Source organism: Pseudochaenichthys georgianus, chromosome 10 (genome assembly GCF_902827115.2).
Source record: "Pseudochaenichthys georgianus chromosome 10, fPseGeo1.2, whole genome shotgun sequence".
In the NCBI taxonomy this organism is placed as follows: Eukaryota; Metazoa; Chordata; class Actinopteri; order Perciformes; family Channichthyidae; genus Pseudochaenichthys; species Pseudochaenichthys georgianus.
In genome coordinates this window covers 14,848,000-14,865,192 of record NC_047512.1, presented here as the reverse complement: position 1 = coordinate 14,865,192, position 17,193 = coordinate 14,848,000, and the positions used below count along the sequence as shown (strand labels likewise).

At 38.4% G+C, this 17,193-nt stretch overlaps 4 protein-coding genes and 1 non-coding gene across 5 annotated transcripts; 4 read left to right on the top strand and 1 right to left on the bottom strand.

The window, feature by feature from the left end:
* The first annotated feature begins 2,745 nt into the window (after window positions 1-2,745).
* nkap (NFKB activating protein) lies at window positions 2,746-6,475 on the top strand. The gene is made up of 8 exons (XM_034093229.2): window positions 2,746-3,329; window positions 3,978-4,058; window positions 4,217-4,278; window positions 4,360-4,452; window positions 4,539-4,581; window positions 4,660-4,869; window positions 5,458-5,607; window positions 6,027-6,475. Exons 1-8 carry the CDS (start codon window positions 2,908-2,910, stop codon window positions 6,199-6,201), a joined length of 1,236 nt encoding a protein of 411 aa, XP_033949120.1. The 5' UTR covers window positions 2,746-2,907; the 3' UTR covers window positions 6,202-6,475.
* Window positions 6,476-7,429: 954 nt separating this feature from the next.
* ndufa1 (NADH:ubiquinone oxidoreductase subunit A1) lies at window positions 7,430-9,042 on the bottom strand. The gene is made up of 3 exons (XM_034093230.2): window positions 8,797-9,042; window positions 8,605-8,694; window positions 7,430-7,588 (listed from the first exon to the last, which is right to left on the bottom strand). Exons 1-3 carry the CDS (start codon window positions 8,896-8,898, stop codon window positions 7,568-7,570), a joined length of 213 nt encoding a protein of 70 aa, XP_033949121.1. The 5' UTR covers window positions 8,899-9,042; the 3' UTR covers window positions 7,430-7,567.
* Window positions 9,043-9,466: 424 nt separating this feature from the next.
* Window positions 9,467-13,543, top strand: upf3b (UPF3B regulator of nonsense mediated mRNA decay). The gene is made up of 10 exons (XM_034092585.2): window positions 9,467-9,794; window positions 10,408-10,514; window positions 10,608-10,714; window positions 10,799-10,897; window positions 11,039-11,149; window positions 11,263-11,306; window positions 11,390-11,578; window positions 11,665-11,822; window positions 11,905-12,229; window positions 12,593-13,543. The coding sequence occupies exons 1-10, from the start codon at window positions 9,684-9,686 to the stop codon at window positions 12,719-12,721; spliced, it is 1,380 nt and encodes a 459-aa protein (XP_033948476.1). The 5' UTR covers window positions 9,467-9,683; the 3' UTR covers window positions 12,722-13,543.
* Window positions 13,544-14,479: 936 nt separating this feature from the next.
* On the top strand, window positions 14,480-16,806 carry rpl39 (ribosomal protein L39). Its single transcript, XM_034092783.2, has 3 exons — window positions 14,480-14,586; window positions 14,911-15,014; window positions 16,616-16,806. The coding sequence occupies exons 1-3, from the start codon at window positions 14,584-14,586 to the stop codon at window positions 16,662-16,664; spliced, it is 156 nt and encodes a 51-aa protein (XP_033948674.1). The 5' UTR covers window positions 14,480-14,583; the 3' UTR covers window positions 16,665-16,806.
* On the top strand, window positions 16,013-16,144 carry LOC117454493 (small nucleolar RNA SNORA69). Its single transcript, XR_004552999.1, has one exon. It is a non-coding gene; the product is annotated as a small nucleolar RNA SNORA69 (small nucleolar RNA).
* Window positions 16,807-17,193: the final 387 nt, after the last annotated feature.

Below are 17,193 nucleotides of genomic sequence, written 5' to 3'. Positions count from 1 at the left end.
TGACCACTTTGTTGTTTAGATATATCACATATTTGTAACTAAATGATACATGAATAGAAACAAAACACAGTATAAACTGAGGAGTGACTCCCATGAGGTTCATGTATTTTCTTCACTCCGCTGGGAAACTGCTCTCATGTCAAGAAGCATGAGATCCAGAGCCATTTATAGCTCTGATGAGATCAGTGCATGCACTGCATCGTCCAATCAGTGAGCGATACACAGTAAGGGGGCGGGGCGAGTGTCTGAGGATTTCTTCGGAGGATGGTCTGGTGGTTCCTCCATTATCGCTCCTCGATCCTCTGTCCTCCGGCAGAAATAAGAGCCATGGGACGGTACTCAAGATGGCGCAGACAAATCAACTTCCGGTGAGACCGAGGACCGAGGAAATGAAAATAGTCGACCTGAGACAGGGGCCCTTTCTCATTTCATCAAATCCCCCTCCTCGAATTCTCGACTCCTCGGTCCTCCGGTAGTGACCCGGAAATGAATTTCAGCGCCATGTTGAAGGACATCTAATTTCTCTAAATGCACTTCGAGGACCGAGCATCGAGGAGGCTCTCTGGAGGAGCTCTAACCGAGGATACACTGATGGGTCCTCCACGGTCCTCCACGGCTCCTTCGTGGATGCATTTCCGGCAACAGAGATGTTTCAAAGAGTCGTGACGCACGGCCGGACTTATCTCAGCCAATGACAGCTCTGCATGCATCCCCTGGATATTATTTTATTAACTGCTTTCACCGCGACGCGATGTTTCCAGAGAGAACAGCTGTGAGGTCCGTGCGCAGAAAGCAGAGCAGTGTGTATAATATATATCACTCAGTATAACAGGCCTACTCTCTTTATTTGCTGTAGTTTAGTAGATATCTACAAACAAAGAGTCCATATTTTTCTAAAACCATTTAGTGCTTCACATAATAAAATACACAACGGCTGTTAGCTGTAGGTGCGTGTGCGTGGTACAGTGTGTGCGTAGATGCAGCGGACAGATAGGTCTCAGTTGGTTTGGTGTCCTCTGCTTACTTTTAATACTTGTAAATAAAACTTTTGGCCCGTAATTTATTTTCCTCATTGTAGCGACCAGAGAGGGGAGGGATATATCAGTCTCTGATAGTGTTAGGTTATTATGAGAGTGCTCTGTTTGATTCTGAAATTGTATATATATGTATATAAATATATACATATATATGTGTGTGTGTGTGTGTGTGTGTGTGTGTGTGTGTGTGTGTGTGTGTGTGTGTGTGTGTGTGTGTGTGTGTGTGTGTGTGTGTGTGTGTGTGTGTGTGTGTGTGTGTGTGTGTGTAGCCTGTTATTGTCTCATTATACCGCACCGTGAATGAATCAAAGTAAATATATAAGTCATCATGAACACATCTGTCCATCAGACAGAGGCTGCTGTGCCTCCTGTCATCATTAATGGACGTCTCTTTAAAATGACCGCTCAGAAGAGAGGAGTTCTCATTTCTCTAACCGCCTGCTGCTTCCCCTCCTCTCTCCTCGGTTCCCCTCATCGGCTCCTCGGCTCCTCGGCTCGCATCTCCTGTGGGCGGGAATAAGTCTCGAGGATAGGAGTCGAGGAGGGGAGTTAGAGAAATGAGAAGGGACCAGGGCCTAGAGGAACCACCAGACCATCCTTCGATGAAATCCTCAGACACTCGCCCCGCCCCCTTACTGTGTATCGCTCACTGATTGGACGAGGCAGTGCATGCACTGATCTGATGCTTCTTGACATGAGAGCAGTTTCCCAGCGGAGTGAAGAAAATACATGAACCTCACGGGAGTCACTCCTCAGTTTATACTGTGTTTTGTTTAAATTAATGTATCATTTAGTTACAAATATGTGATATATCTGAACAACAAAGTGGTCAAAAATCATTTTCTTCATTTATTGGAACCATTTTCATGATCACTTTTTTCGTTTTACATTTTCATTTATTGTCATTTCCATTCAGTCAGTCATTAAGTGCTATTAAAATGTTAATGTGCTACATATCCAAACAAACAAACAAAGTGTGCAATCCAATGAATGTTAATCTAACTGGGTTTTGATAGATAACATATCTCTTTTTCTTCTCTCAATTATTTTATTTCTATTGTACACACTTGAGATACTTGTACTTTAATTGAGTATGTCCATTTTATTTTACGTACTTCTACTACTATAATTCAGAGGTAAATTGTGCACTTTTACTCCACAATACCTTTAGTTACTTTACAGATTTCGATGAATTATGTGAAATAAAGACAACACTTAGATAAGACTTTAGTTGCACCTGGAGTAAATTCACAAGCTACCCTGCAGTATACAAAGTCATTAAAACCAGCTACACCTTTACCAGTTTTGATAACACTTAAGTGATCAATAATCAAAACATATGATATGTATTATTCTGAAATGGGCCAATCTGTATTATGAGTACTTTGGTAATCTTTGGTACTTTAAGTATATTTAATACTTTTGTACAGTGCTTGAGTAAATGTGCATTGACACCACTGTTACCCACTGCATCGCTCCTTGCCAGGGGGGAAACCACAAAGACAACGTTTAATGCAAAGGGTTTTTTATATATAGTAAAACATTTTGTGGAAAAAAGTTTCCCTTTAATAAAAATGTCACAATTAATATGTCATAATAACTACAAACTCTAATATGCTTATAACCCACCACAGACTGCAGTCAGCCCTGAGTCAGCCAGTAGAAAGTACAAGCGGAACTATGTGCACTTCCGGTTTGGTAAGACCGGTGTGTGTTGTCGACGGACTCATGATGACTTCCTGTTATTGGACGCTTTGCTAACGAAAACACGAACGCGTGTTCATTTCTCTCTCAATTTTCCTTTAAAAAGTAAATCTTGAACTCTAGTTTGTAGCTTAGTTTTGTTGAGAGTCCAGATTGGTGAGTAGCGATGCCCAAGTCGGACCGGTCGAGCTCTGACGGCGGCGCGGAGCCTCGCAGCCCCCGGGCCCGCAGACCGCGGACTCGGTCCCGGAGCCGACACCGCAGCGGCAGCCGCGAGAGGAGCCTGTCTCCGTACAGCTTCGGGCCCAAACTTCCGAAGCCGAGGAACCGGGAGAAGGAACACGAAGAGCGGGACCGCCGGTTCAAAGAGGCTAGAAGCATCCGGAGGATTCGCATAGAGAGCCGGAGCAGGTCCCGGTCCAGAGAGAGACACAACAACAACCCGATCACCAACAACAACAGCCACGGCGGGCACTGGTCCGAGCAGAGGGAAGCACCGGGGAAACACGGTGGCTTCAAAGAGGATTATTACTACGAGGAGCAGAGGGACGACGCGCAGAGACAAAGACAAGACGCCTTTATCGCCAGGTAACACTTTTACAGATAATGATTCCATCAGAATTCCTTTATTATTCCAACACCGTTACAATAATGATAGAGACAACAAATAAAAACCGTATTTAGTAAAGTGGCATGCACAAACGTATTTATTATATAAAATCAAATCATAGTTGAAAAGTAATGACGTAGCTGCTTTATTAAATACTATAATTAATAGTAGGGGATCCTCAAAATATAGTCCATAGTATGTGTCAAGCATATAAATGATGGAGCCAACAATTCACGTGGCTCTTTTTAAACGGACCTAGCTTGGTATTAGAAATTATTATTATAAATTCCAGTTCAATGGCACATTTAAAATATATTAACTTAACAGGTTTATTTTGTATTTTTTTATCAGGGTTAATGCACATAGTGTAGTCCCTGGGTAGATGTTGTAAGTCACCCTAAAAACAAATGTCCTTAAAACGAACAAGTAAATACAATCAGTAAAAACATACAACATGGAGGCTTACAGCACTGGAAATGCTAATACAAATCAATAAAACAAAACATACATATTACTTAGCAAGAAGATAGCAACAGGTTTAAGCAAAGGCAGTCCGGACACACAGAGAGTTGTACAGTACAATTGATTGTTTTGGTGTTGATGTGGAATCTGTTTTTCTGTTGCAGGCGTCTGCAAGAGAGAGAGAAGATCGGTGAGTCAGGTTGTCCTGAAGTTTGGGGATATTCACCGAGAGTAAAAGAGCCAGAGTAAGTCAAGAATCTCTCAAAAAACAATTTTTGTATTGTATGATATTGTTTTAAAATTCAAAGAACCACACATTTGTTCTCCAAAGTTTTATACGTACATACGTTTTTGTATGTTTCGGTGCAGATGGTATAATTTTCTTACTTCTGTTTTCCAATAGCTCTGATGAATTCACTCCAGTGGAAGACGAGAAAAACAGCAGTTCAGAATCTAGCTCAGAAGGTAAAGCACACAGTGTTTGGATGTGAATAAATTACATTAAATTGCCTACTGTGAAATGACAAACAAAGTTATTCTTCACAGACGATAAGAAAAAGAAAAAGAAGAAGAAGAAATCCAAGAAAAAGAAGAACAAAAAGCACTCTGAAGACAGCGAGCTGGAGTCAGATTCAGATGGTGAGACAGACATACATTCATTTAAGAAATAATAACCTTTCTTGATTTTTATCAGCCGATATGTTTGTCATTTATTTATATTTCAGAAGAACTAAAGAAGAAGAAATCCAAGAAAAAGAAGAGCAAGAAGTAAGTGCTGAAACGCTGCTGCATATCAGCTTTCTTCACAAAACAATGAATTAAACAAACCCACTTTTGTCCTTACAGGTCAAAGAAGTCCAAGAAGAAGAAGGAGAAGGAGAAGAAGAAGACCCGCAAGGAGTCCAGCCACACCGGTAGTGAGCAGTCAGAGGAGGAGGAGGAGGAAGAGGAGGATCCCAACGCGGTGCTGTGGGTGGAGAAAACCTGCATCGACGAACACATGGTCGGCCCCGAAGCCCCCCTCTCTCAGCTGGAGCAGGACGACAAACCTTTAGAGTAAGACTTTTTATTGCACTTTATGTTCCTTCAAACAATACACAATTTTGATGGAAGCACTGCAGCAGCTTGACTGATAACACGTGATATTGTAATGCTGACGAGTCCTTTTCGATGACAAAAGGGCAACCTTCTGTTGTAATTGCAATTGAAGAATACCAGTAACTCCTAAGTGGATGTCTTCAAGTTTCTTGTTTTGTCCAATGGGTCCTAAAGCACCCAAGAAAAATAGTAAATGTTTTCAAATGTAAAAGTTGGAAGTGGTACCAAGGTATTTTTGTGTTTTTCTGCTTTGGAAATACAGAACTGATAAGACAAATATTTTCGATTGATTGACTATTGAATTAGTTGATTATTCACACGGCTCTTGAATATTTCCTTTTTTCTTCTTCTTATGAATATGATGACTTTTTGAAATATATAAAAAAAGATATATGATGAACTGGTTTTGGATAGTTTGTTGGAGAAAACGCAACATTTGAAACTGGACTCCCGAAAGAAGCATCAGTGTTTTTTCTTATATGTTACAGAACTTATTTTCTTCATTTATGACTCGAGTTTAACAAATGCATTTTTCTCTCTGTCCAGTTTTGGTCATGCGCTGTTGCCGGGTGAAGGTGCTGCGATGGCAGAGTACGTGAAAGCAGGCAAACGTATCCCGAGAAGAGGAGAGATCGGTCTCACCAGCTGCGAGATTGCAGATTTTGAGAAGTCTGGCTACGTGATGAGTGGCAGCAGGTACGTCATGTTTAGAAGTAAACTCACATTGGAGTTGATAGGATTTTAACTTTCTGGATAATTGGTGATAGATTAAGAATTTAAAATATATGTCTATTTTTATGAAAGAATATATATTTATGTACAAATAAATATATATATATTTGTTAATGTCCACAGACAAAATAAAAGCTAAAGGATTGTATTCCAAGAACACTATCTAAGATAAGCGAAGAGAAAAAACGGGACATATTTTATTAAATAAAATAATATATTAAGATAAATCACATATTTACATACCCAATAAGACACAAAGAATGGGGATAAAATGAGTAATTTACGAATAGAAATATAATTCCGATGTGAAAGTCTGGGAACATTGATGTTGAGCTTCTTCTCTTTTTATTGTGATACTGAACAATTTAAGTGTAACCCCGCAGACATCGCCGTATGGAGGCTGTGCGTCTGAGAAAGGAAAACCAGATCTACAGTGCCGACGAGAAGCGAGCGCTGGCGTCCTTCAACCAGGAGGAGAGGAGGAAGAGGGAGAGCAAGATCCTGTCCAGCTTCAGGGAGATGGTGTACAGGAAGACCAAAGGCAAGGAGGAGAAGTGAACATCACATCTGTTTTTTATACCTTTACTTTTATCTTGAGGTATTATTCTTGTGTTTCGGGAGAATAACCACATTCAGTTTGAGTTAAATGTACAGTTTTGAACTGTAAAGATATGTTTGTAACTGAGACTTTGAGAAGTACTTTGTCGTATTATATTCTCCATCCCATGTATTCACTGGAAAGTGTCTTCCCTTTTAATTAAATCTTTATTTTCTCTTGTAAATCGTTTGCGAATCATCCTGATCAGAACATTCAATAAAATGTAATAGTCAAGTTTTGGTTTTCATAGTTCATCTGTCAATTTTGGGCATTCCAGGAGAAACATTTCCAATCAAGATTTAAAAAGTAAAGATATTAGAAACCTATGATACTATATTTTCATATATTTAAAAAAATGTATTACATTTTAATCACCTAAAATAATCCTGTCTAGAATGTATTTTGCCTTTCTTGTTTGTTATCAAATCACGACCTCCTCAGATTTTTCATAACCAGATTGATTAAACTATACCAAGGTCCAATGATTGTGTTGACCTGACAGGGTAATATTACCTTTGGTCAGTGTAGGTCATTAAATTATGTAATTTTTTTTTTTTTTAAACCAATAGTTAATCATCAGTTCCTCTGCTTCACAAGTTCATTGGTAGATAGTTATAAAAAATGTTTAATACTATTCAATAAATTGTCTTATGTCAAAAAAAAACCTTAAAATGCACAACACAACTTCTCAAGTGTCTTGTGTGGTCCAAACACTAATTTAAAAGAATGCAGTAATTTCTCACATTTGAAAAATAATTTCCTAAATTATTAGAGAATCTAAATCATTGATTCCTTGCAGAGATTACCTTTTATACACATCAGATTCTACAGACTAACGAACACACCTTTGTCTGGTACAGAGCCCTGCAAAATTACACCATAACAATTTTTATTAAAATGAGACTTAATATTGTTTCTTATTGCAATATCAGTCAAAAAATAATCACAATTCAATTTTAAAATCCTTCTGCACTGCTTCTAAATATCTGAAAAATCTAATTTGTTTGGAGTTGTTTTGAAAGCGTTTAAACCATGAGGAGACATTTATATATATATATATATAATATATTCCTTGGGTTTCTCCTTGTGCGATATAACATCTACAATATAAGCCCCCCCAACACGACAGGTGTAAAGGATCTCTCGTCTGTTGCTTTTGAAATTCACAAATGAGCCGAGAAGCCTCTGAAGATTTTCAGTGTGGAACAGTTTAATTAATAACAGGGACGATTGCCTTAAAAGACTGAAAAAACAAACAGCTGGATGTTAAATATAATCTTTTATTGTACAACTTTCTTCTCATCAGGGTCCTTATATCCGTCATCATCAGTTGATGTTCTCGAGTCCCTGTTGAGAAAGAATAGGACTATATTTAAAAACAATTGAAACAAATATTAAACATTAACCAATACATTTGAGGATATCCCTGCCTTCAAAACAGCTTTAGGTTTTAGTTTAGTTGATGAATGTATGGAAATCATTATCTAGGCCTGAAGTTTAAGCATGTTCTGCTGTAAACCTCAGTGTACGTGCTATTTTACAGGTTGGAAAATATGTCATTAGAAAGACATTTGACTCTCCGTAAATCGTGCAAGAAGATACTAAACGATTCAACAAACGTAATCTTTGCTTATTTAATGTCTTATATTTCTTTCGCCTTGTCCTGTCAATGTCTTACTACAAGAGAGAAGTTGGAATCTGCTAGTTAGGTGAGGGATGTTTTAGTTAAAAACACACTAATAAATCCTCCAAACCTTTTTGCATTTTATATTAAACAGATGTATTTCTTTGTCTTAATGTTACTTACCAAATATGTAATATGGCATTTTACCTATAAATAGCAGTTCTTAACATTTCTACAGAACCCTTTCTGCATGTTGTTCTTTATTTGGGATCACTCAACACCAGCAGTTCCCTTTCATCCTAAGTTAAATACTATTACAGAATGATACATCTTTAAAATTACAATGCAATTATTATTTTCCACCTTCGTTTGTTTCCTGAAATTAATTTCCAGAAGACTCAAGGACAAAGTCATTTTTACCCTTAGAAATATTTGTATAATTATTCATTAAACCAAACATTTGTTCTAAATTTTCCAGCAATTAAACTCAGCCATAAACATTTATTTTCCTAATGTGCAGACATACACATTTCGGCTGACAATGTGCACATCACTGAGATACAACCGGTGTGTAAATACAGACGCTTGCAATATTAATGCCGAGCTGAGAGACACACTGAGCTTATTGGGCAACAGAAGAAAAAAAAGGACATTTATATTTTTAATCTATAAAATATAATATTTAGCTTACTTTTCTCACAGAAGGTTATATTATTATCATCGACACATGGACACTAACCTTGGAGTCATGGTAGTTTCCAGTTCCCGAAACCCGCTTGTCTCTCTGCATCAGATACCACTGCCAGGGATGCCGAGCGATTCTCTTTTCCTGCAGGAGAACACAAGTATTTAATCAAGATGTTTTAAAGAACAAACATTCTGACAGCACTGTTAGCTTGTTTCTTATTAGCTACATTAGCATCCTGCTCACCTTTCCTCCGTTTGTGAACCTGTGTATATATGTGGTGGCGACGCCGGGAATGATCAGACATATGGTCATGACCGCGAAACCGGGCAGGATTTCATACCACATGATTAAAGCCGTATACTTTCAGCCCACTGAGAGCAACTTTGATTACAGTCGAGTCGCCCTAACAGTTTATTTAGCTAGGAAGCTAACAAAATGTCGACTCTCCTCTGACGACCTATGTTCATGTTCCGCTAGCAGAACAAGGAGAAGACTTCCGGTTGGGTTCTTTTCAAAATAAAAGTGTCAGCGCTTTATAGATGAAAAACAATGTCATTTATTACTTACTACTCGACTATTTTTCCGTCAAGCGTTATATACATTCTGATTTTCATTTCGGTTCCTATATTAGAGATACGGTTGTGAAATATGTAATGCATTGTGAATTAGAGAAAGTACATTTAAGACTCATTGTAATCAATATTTCGTACACTCCTTTAGTTTGTGTGAAAATCCTATCACATACAAAATACACAGCTGAAAAGTATTATCTTAAACAACACAGCTTTTATTTTGAAGGTTATAAAAAGGAAGTTGAATTTTCCCGATATCTAAAGTCATTAAAAAAAGAATACCTTAAAAGAAATAACTTTCCGGTCCAATTAAAGCTCACATAGACAACAAATTGACACCACAAAAATGTGAAACAATTCAAATGATTTAAATGTAAAATTCACGTGTTGTTTTCACTCTCATCGCCCCCCTCTGGTGGCAACGCCAACCTGCAGGTCCGACCAGAGGAAGTTACGGTTAGTTCTGTTGCTACCTACCACACGGCTAACTTGCTAAAAAGTAAACAAGTGTGCAGAATGAGATGAAATACAACTGCTTGACGAAGTAGATTTTCAACCATGAAGGAAGATAAGGAAAACGCTAGACCGAAGGATAGAAGACTGGAATTAAATTGTGAAGATGGAGAAAAGACGGAGAGGTCCAAGGAAAAGAAAGAGGCCATGACAAAGGTAGAACTTGCTAGCTCCGTTAGCTACAGTTGCTATACGTCAGTTATTGTTATTTTTACGAGTTATCGTAACTATTTAAATAACAACATGTTTTTACTAGCTGTGTTTTGTCTGATAAACTAAACATAGTCTACTTTGTAATGTTTATAGTGAGTTACACAAGTATTAATATGACTAACCCCAACTTTAAGTCAATATCAGTCATCCCATTTTATGTTAATTATGTTCCTACTTCTTTATTGCACAAGTTAAAAAAAACATTACAAAGAAGCAGTTTTTGGCAATGAAAATGTCCCTCGAACAGTGCTTTAAAAATAAATGTATACAAAAGTAAATTAGAACACTATATGAAGTCTAAAATAGATCCTTAAAAATATGTAAAATAAAGAAATATACATTAATGGTAGACAGTTGGCCTATCTCAAAAATGGTTAAACTGAATATAAACATGAATGTAGTATTAATTTCAATATACATTTTATTCTTATTTCACTTTTTGTATGTGTTATTTTCTTTACTTATCTGGATGTCTTTCTTTCCTTCCTTTCTTACCTTATCTTTATTTTTGTTCTCCCAGCTGTGATGATATATTCAACTTTCAATTCTTTCAAAGATTGTGATCAGGCGGTTACCACCAAGTCTGACCAAGGAGGAGCTGGAGGAGCAGTTACAACCTCTCCCAGAGATGGACTACCTGGAGTTTTTCTCCAGCGATACCAGGTCATTTAATAAAAATATGTTTAGTTATTTAAAAAAAAGCATGCTATTATTGACTCTAAACATGTAACCGACATTATTACTCTTTCCTTTCAGCCTTTCCCCACACCTCTTTGCAAGGGCTTACATAAACTTCAAGCACCAAGAGGATATAGTTCTCTTCAGAGATCGATTTGATGGTTATGTGTTCATTGACAGCAGAGGTATGAAGCTCACACATTTTTCCCTTTAATATTAAGGATTTCCCCGACATGGCTTGAGGTTAGTCCACATTTGTTTTTAAACAGGACAGGAGTATACTGCCGTCGTGGAATTTGCCCCTTTTCAAAAGACTGCCAAGAAAAGAAGTAAGAAAAAGGATGCAAAATGTGGAACAATTGATGAAGGTAAAAAACTATTCTATAAGAATATGTTATTAAGAGAGATATGGCGAGAATTGATTTGTCCTCTAAAAAAGCTAGAACGACTGTATCATTTTTAAATACTTGATATTTACATTAATATACAAATATGTTGTTTTCTTTCAGATCCTGATTACAATAAGTTTCTTGAAATTTACAACGGCGATGACGACAAGATGGCATCAACGCCTGAGACCCTGCTGGAAGAGATTGAGGCCAAATCAAAGGAACTTGTTGGTATGTGAACAGTCCCGCAAATTAAAAAGTGCATCCAAAACATTATTTTGTATCTGTAGAACAAACACACTCTTGGAGGAAGGATTTCAAACATGTGTTTTTCTCAATTTAAGCTAAAAAAACAACTCCTCTGTTGGACTTCCTGAAGAATAAACAGGTACATTTATAGGTGGGATACAATTAATAACGTTAAATTGCATGATCAGGGCTGGCTTCATGTTGTGTTTGAACACTTTTCAGAGAATCAGGGAGGAAAAGAAAGAAGAGAGAAGAAGGAGGGAGCTTGAACGCAAGCGTGTGCGTGATGAGGAGCGTCGCAAGTGGAGGGAGGAGGAGAGAAGGAAGCGCAAAGACACCGATAAGATGAAGAGACTCGACAAACCGCTGGAGAAAGACAAGGACCAAGTAAAAGAAGAACCAAAGATTAAGGTGTGTGCTGCCGTCAACTAAAGCAGTTTAAAAAGGTTAAATCTCCAATGTTTCATGATGTCTCCCATTTGTTTTCAAATGTTTAGCTCCTGAAGAAGCCAGACAGAGCTGAAGATGCTGATTCTGAGAAGCCCAAGGAAAAAACCAAGAAACCAGAGAGGCCCAATAAAGAGGACAGACCCATGGGGGGTGTCGATCATAAGAGGCGTCAGCACATCGATAATAAGGAGGATCGAGGAAGGAAGTTAGTAGCTGCAGTTATATGGTTTTTGAAAATGCATATCTCACCTTGAACAGAATACTCAGGATTTGTGCTTCACACACAGAGGTGAGGAAGATGGGAGGAAGGAGTTCAGGGAGCGCGACCCAGACCGAGACAGAGAGCGCGATGGAGAGCGGGAAAAGGAGCGCCGCCAGAGGGAGAAGGAGCGCCTCAGGCGACAGGACGAAGACCGCCGGAGAAGGAGAGAGCGCGAGAACACTTTCAGGAAGGAGAAAAGGCAGGATGAGGCTAAAAAGGATAAAGAGCGGGCCTTTGAGAAGAAGAAGGGAGATCACACTGGAGAGTCCAGTCGCTCTGAGAGGTCAGAGCGGCCTGCCAAAGACCACAAGAAGGAGGAGAGCCTGAAAAGAGATCGGCTACGAAACAAGGTAATGACTGTGTTTGGAAATCACATTCTAACATACTGCATACTACATACTTGTATTCACCGCATACTGCCAATTAAATACTTCTTCTCTGAATAGCATAACCGTATTACTATACATTTTTTGTTTATGATAACAATACTGTTATATTTAGAGCCAGTTACCTTTCAAATCAAGTTATATTTACAATCATTTTCAGTGTTAGCCAATCAAAAATAAAATGGAATGAAATGTCAGTATGCAATACTCAAAAAGGTTTGCCTTATATCGTCACGTTTAATTGCACTTATCTTAACGCGCCTTAGATAAAAGTGTCAGCTCAACGTACTGTAATGTATTTCTAAGAAAGTTGTTTTCTTACATCAGGACCGGCCTACTATTCAGCTGTACCAGCCCGGGTCCAGAACCCGCACTCGAGGAGGAGCCGAATCCAGCTCTGCCGACAGGAAGCCAGACACCGAGACGGAGAAAGTGGCTGACAAAGGAGACGATTGAGCAGATTTCTACTTATGGCATTTTAAGTTTGGTGAGGAGAGGGGAGACATGCCTGTGAGGCTCGGAGCAGCAAGGTGGCGCCTCAGGGCGACGGCTCTGCAGCTCGAGCACCCGGCTCTCCCAGTCTCAGGGGCAGAGGAATGGTTGCAGAGCCTAGCAGTGCCTGAATGTGTCCCTCTTTAGTTGTATTTGTTATGTAAGGTAACGGTAACCTTTGGAAAGAGTTTGGCTGTTGGGCACATTGGGTGGAGCCAAAGCTTTCTTGGACCACGTGAACTTAAAGTGACCTTATGTCGGTATTGTTTATCTCATGTCAAGTGTTGCAAACGGTGTCTATTTAAACATATTCATCCATATCACAGTTGTTAATTTACCAGTTACTCAAAATGTCATCAATGCTATCAATATTGTTCTACTCAGTCTTGAATGAGATTCTGTTTTAGCACTGACATTTTCAGTTTCAAGTGTTCACATGTTAATCTTCCTCTGCCTGGGAAACTTCAATTAAAGTCTGTAACTCTCATATTCTGTTATAGGCATCCACATATGCTGAAGTACATAGTCTGTATTTACAGGTTTGGGATCATGTTCATACAGTGTCTGAGGAGAAATAGCCATTTCTGACTAGACTGCCATGTGACAGCTACGCCTGCATGCACACTTCAATCAGAGGGATCAACCTGTGGCCTTCGCCCCTTTTTCTAATCTGAAATTCCCCTTAAACATTCATGTGTGATGCACCAAACTGAATACAGCATGAGGATGATGTAAACATACAGAAACATTTTTTGACTGGATTAAAAAGATATTTGCTTACATTTACATGCTTTGGTTTATTGTATTAAAGTGTGGGACTTTGAGCTAATTCATAACACTGTAGACGTTTAGTTTTGACACCTGTTCAAATATTCCTATGGTGGAATACGAAATGATTTTATTTCATTATTTGAAATATCCATGGTTTAAGAACTATATTTGAAAAATGAACACAAAAAGACCTTACATGCAGATCCTGCTTTAGCTGGGGATCTATTTCAGTGGTACACAAACAAATGTGCAATAAGATTTCCTAATAGCAGCCACAAACTACTTAAAATAGTGTTATGTAGTCCTATCTATAGTATATATTTCTTTTAGCTATTCATATGAATTATTTGTAAAGTAATGAGTAAATAGACGAGTAACATCCTATAGTAATGGAAGAATAACTAAGTATCAGATAAAGTACTTTAACAAAGGATAGAACATATACCTCAGCATATAATGATATATAACTGTTTTATAAAAGGAAAAACATACACACAGGGTGTGAAATGCATCACAAATTCAAATATTACAGACATAAATTAGGGTGAAAAGAGGAAACAAGGACAATAAAATAAACAGATACATTTTGATTTATAGAATATAATCTACATGTTAGAGAATATTATGCCATATTATACACAGCTAAACAAAATTGCAATACCTGGCACATAGTAAATAGCAATATTTTATTTTCACCATTTATAAATTGTTCATAAACTCTGAACAAGAGGTGACACTTTTCAGCACATCAGGTTACCTTGACGCAAAAATTATATTTTCATGTGAATATCTTGCCTATCCATCAGCTTGTAACATAAACTCTGTAGATGAGTGCAACAGGTCGTATAACATCTCCAACACAAGCCAGAGTCCATGCTGTAAAGACGCATCATGCCTGAAGGGCCTGAGATGCAGGTAAACATCCCCTCCACCTGGTGTCGCTGTCTGTAGAACCTTCGGCCCGTTCGGCGTGCGCTGATTGGATAAAAGCCCCGACGCTACATCCGTCTTTCTCTTCGACCACCGCCATAGTTCGGGAAAGGATTGTGGGCAAAATGGTAAATGCAAAATCTTTAAACATCCTTGTCTCCAGCCCTTGTAAACCTGCACCAATATATTGTGTGATTAATAGATGTGTCAGGGGTACCTCACCCAGCTGTATGTTCTCTAAAAAGATTGTATATGATGACTTAAAAGGGCTGCTAAATAATGCTAGCCGGTACCCACTCTGTTGAGCTACGCATGTTAGCTTTAACTTCCTTTAGACATGCTAGATGCTTTCTTATAGTATTTTAAGATTTATTTAAAGTTTTAGACCTGCAGCATTGGTTTGTAAAAATGTGTTGACGTGGTGTTAATGGCGACCTTTGTTATTTTTCCAGTCGTCCCACAAGACGTTTAGGATCAAGCGCTTCCTCGCCAAGAAGCAGAAACAGAACAGGCCCATTCCTCAGTGGATCAGAATGAAGACTGGAAACAAGATCAGGTGAGATTATCGTGTGTTTTTGTATACTGTGCATCATGTTTTGTGAGGGTGGAAAAGCGTACAGAGTACATACTGTACATGTGGACACGCCGTATGGAAGTGGATTTGTAGTCTGTGAGGTCACATCAATTAACTTCTTTACACTTAGCGAGTGTATTGGGTGCATCTATCTTGCATTGATGTAGGTTTTAACATACCATGCTCAACAAATATCAAACGTTTGATAATTGCTACCATACTTCATTCTGGGTTGAGGAAACTTCCTCAAAGATGGAGCCATTAAGTGGTTGTCAGTCAAAACCAAACAATAGTCACATTATTTCTAAAAGCATCCATGTGGCTGAAACGGCCTTATCTGTTTTGCATTGAATATTTGGCTACTTTTTTTGTACTTTCTGTACTTTTTTTGTTTTTCTATTCATCAATTGCTGCACTACTTTCAAGGCCGCTAAACTGCTTTATGTCAGCATAATTGTACACTGAATAATGTATACATAGGCCTTACACTCAATATTTATAAGTAATGATACTACCACTACATAAGTGCTAGACATTTCCTCATGTAGCATTACCTTACTTTATTTATTTTCTTGTGAGGTTAATTGGTACACCTTATGTATTCTACAGTTGGATGAATTAAACCCATCCAATACGTTACAACTAATTAGTAAGATGACAGAAATTGAAGTCACGTAAATGTCGTCCAAATATACTAATGCAATATCTTCAAGTGAGTACATTTCGGTTTAAGCTTCAATGACCTCATAACTTCAACAGTAAAGTTTACTGAGCATTCAAAGGAAGAGTGAAATGGAAAAAATATCCTACAAAGGTGTAGCAGATTATGTCCTGTATGAGAGGTTGTTGTGTGTTCTGTATTTATTTTATTATAAATGGTCTTAAAATCACTCTCGTGTTGAGATTTCTCATCCCTAAGTGCAGAGAGATGCATAACTGGCTGGCTAATGCAGGTTAGAAGCAGGAACTTCATGTCATGTAAAGCAGGTCTGCAATTGCAGCACTCTATTTCATTAGAGTGTTGTCATTAATCCTGCTGAGAGTATCTCTGCTGCAGAGCCCTGATTCCAGCTCACCATGGTGGTGATGCGGAAGCTCTGTAGCTGAACATTCACTTAGTCCCAAATGGCTGATCTGTCCACATGTTCTCCTGGTAGATTTCCAAAATGTCTTGTATGGAACAAGTACACATGGCTACAATAATTAGGACCAAGTGAAAATAAATGATTCATGTAAATTTGACCTCAGAAGTTAATTTATAACTATCACCCAGTTGTCAGGGTGGTAGCCTTTTGAAATCGGAGCAGCATCAACATATTTTGCATAGCTTCAACTGAAGTCATTGGATTGTGTTTCTAATATGAAATGTGAATCCTGGTATACTGTTAGGTGATTTTAGGCTACATTACAATTCTGAAAATGTTACACTGCACAGATGACCTGTAAATATTGGCAGATACATTTCAAATGAAAATAATCACTGGTTGCATCCTTTAATCCACTAATAAATGGATATTGGTATTATACATTATGGTATTAAGTACTTACACTGCTAACCTCCTGCGTTTGATGTTGAATTTCAGGTACAATTCCAAGAGGAGACACTGGAGGAGGACCAAGCTTGGCTTGTAGACATGGGGGACCGTGGATCCCAGCCTCCCTCTATCCCAACATCAGGGGGAGCCATGTTATCTGGAGCAGCCGACGTTTTTTACATATACTCTGGTTATGCTCATGTTTGACAATAAAACATCTGTGATCAAACTTGATATAAGGCTTTGGGTCATATTGTTCTAATCCAATTACAGAGTGTTATGAGAACCTCACATGGGGAGTGTTAATGCTGACACATTCTGCAGAAGAGGGGCTCTGTGAAAGGAAGGGGTTTCACTCTTGACCACAGCAGCAAATACTTCTGAATCTTGTTTTGTTTTTATGGGAGATTGTAGCTATTTGCAGTTGTTAGAATCTGAACTTGTTGCTTGTGCCAGAGACAGCAATGCTATTTAAGAAGTGTAATCTAGTAGCAAGACCTACGATATGTTTACCCAAGTGGTAACACTGGAAAAAAATGTGCCACATCAGCGAACAGGAACATCTAGTTGTTGACACAAGCAGTGCTGGGTCAGCAGCAAGACAGGTTTAGAAGACTGTACAGGAG

Bases quoted from the DNA above. Each gene is read 5' to 3' on its own strand.
- nkap (XM_034093229.2), top strand. From the start codon at position 2,908: ATGCCCAAGTCGGACCGGTCGAGCTCTGACGGCGGCGCGGAGCCTCGC. The intron at 4,453-4,538 runs GTGAGACAGACA...TTTATATTTCAG, and splicing joins GCTGGAGTCAGATTCAGATG to AAGAACTAAAGAAGAAGAAA. The intron at 5,608-6,026 runs GTACGTCATGTT...GTAACCCCGCAG, and splicing joins TACGTGATGAGTGGCAGCAG to ACATCGCCGTATGGAGGCTG.
- ndufa1 (XM_034093230.2), bottom strand. From the start codon at position 8,898: ATGTGGTATGAAATCCTGCCCGGTTTCGCGGTCATGACCATATGTCTG. The intron at 8,695-8,796 runs GTGAGCAGGATG...GTTCTCCTGCAG, and splicing joins GGTTCACAAACGGAGGAAAG to GAAAAGAGAATCGCTCGGCA. The intron at 7,589-8,604 runs GTTAGTGTCCAT...CTTTCTCAACAG, and splicing joins GAAACTACCATGACTCCAAG to GGACTCGAGAACATCAACTG.
- upf3b (XM_034092585.2), top strand. From the start codon at position 9,684: ATGAAGGAAGATAAGGAAAACGCTAGACCGAAGGATAGAAGACTGGAA. The intron at 9,795-10,407 runs GTAGAACTTGCT...ATTCTTTCAAAG, and splicing joins AGAAAGAGGCCATGACAAAG to ATTGTGATCAGGCGGTTACC. The intron at 10,515-10,607 runs GTCATTTAATAA...CTTTCCTTTCAG, and splicing joins TTTTTCTCCAGCGATACCAG to CCTTTCCCCACACCTCTTTG.
- rpl39 (XM_034092783.2), top strand. The intron at 15,015-16,615 runs GTGAGATTATCG...GTTGAATTTCAG, and splicing joins AAGACTGGAAACAAGATCAG to GTACAATTCCAAGAGGAGAC.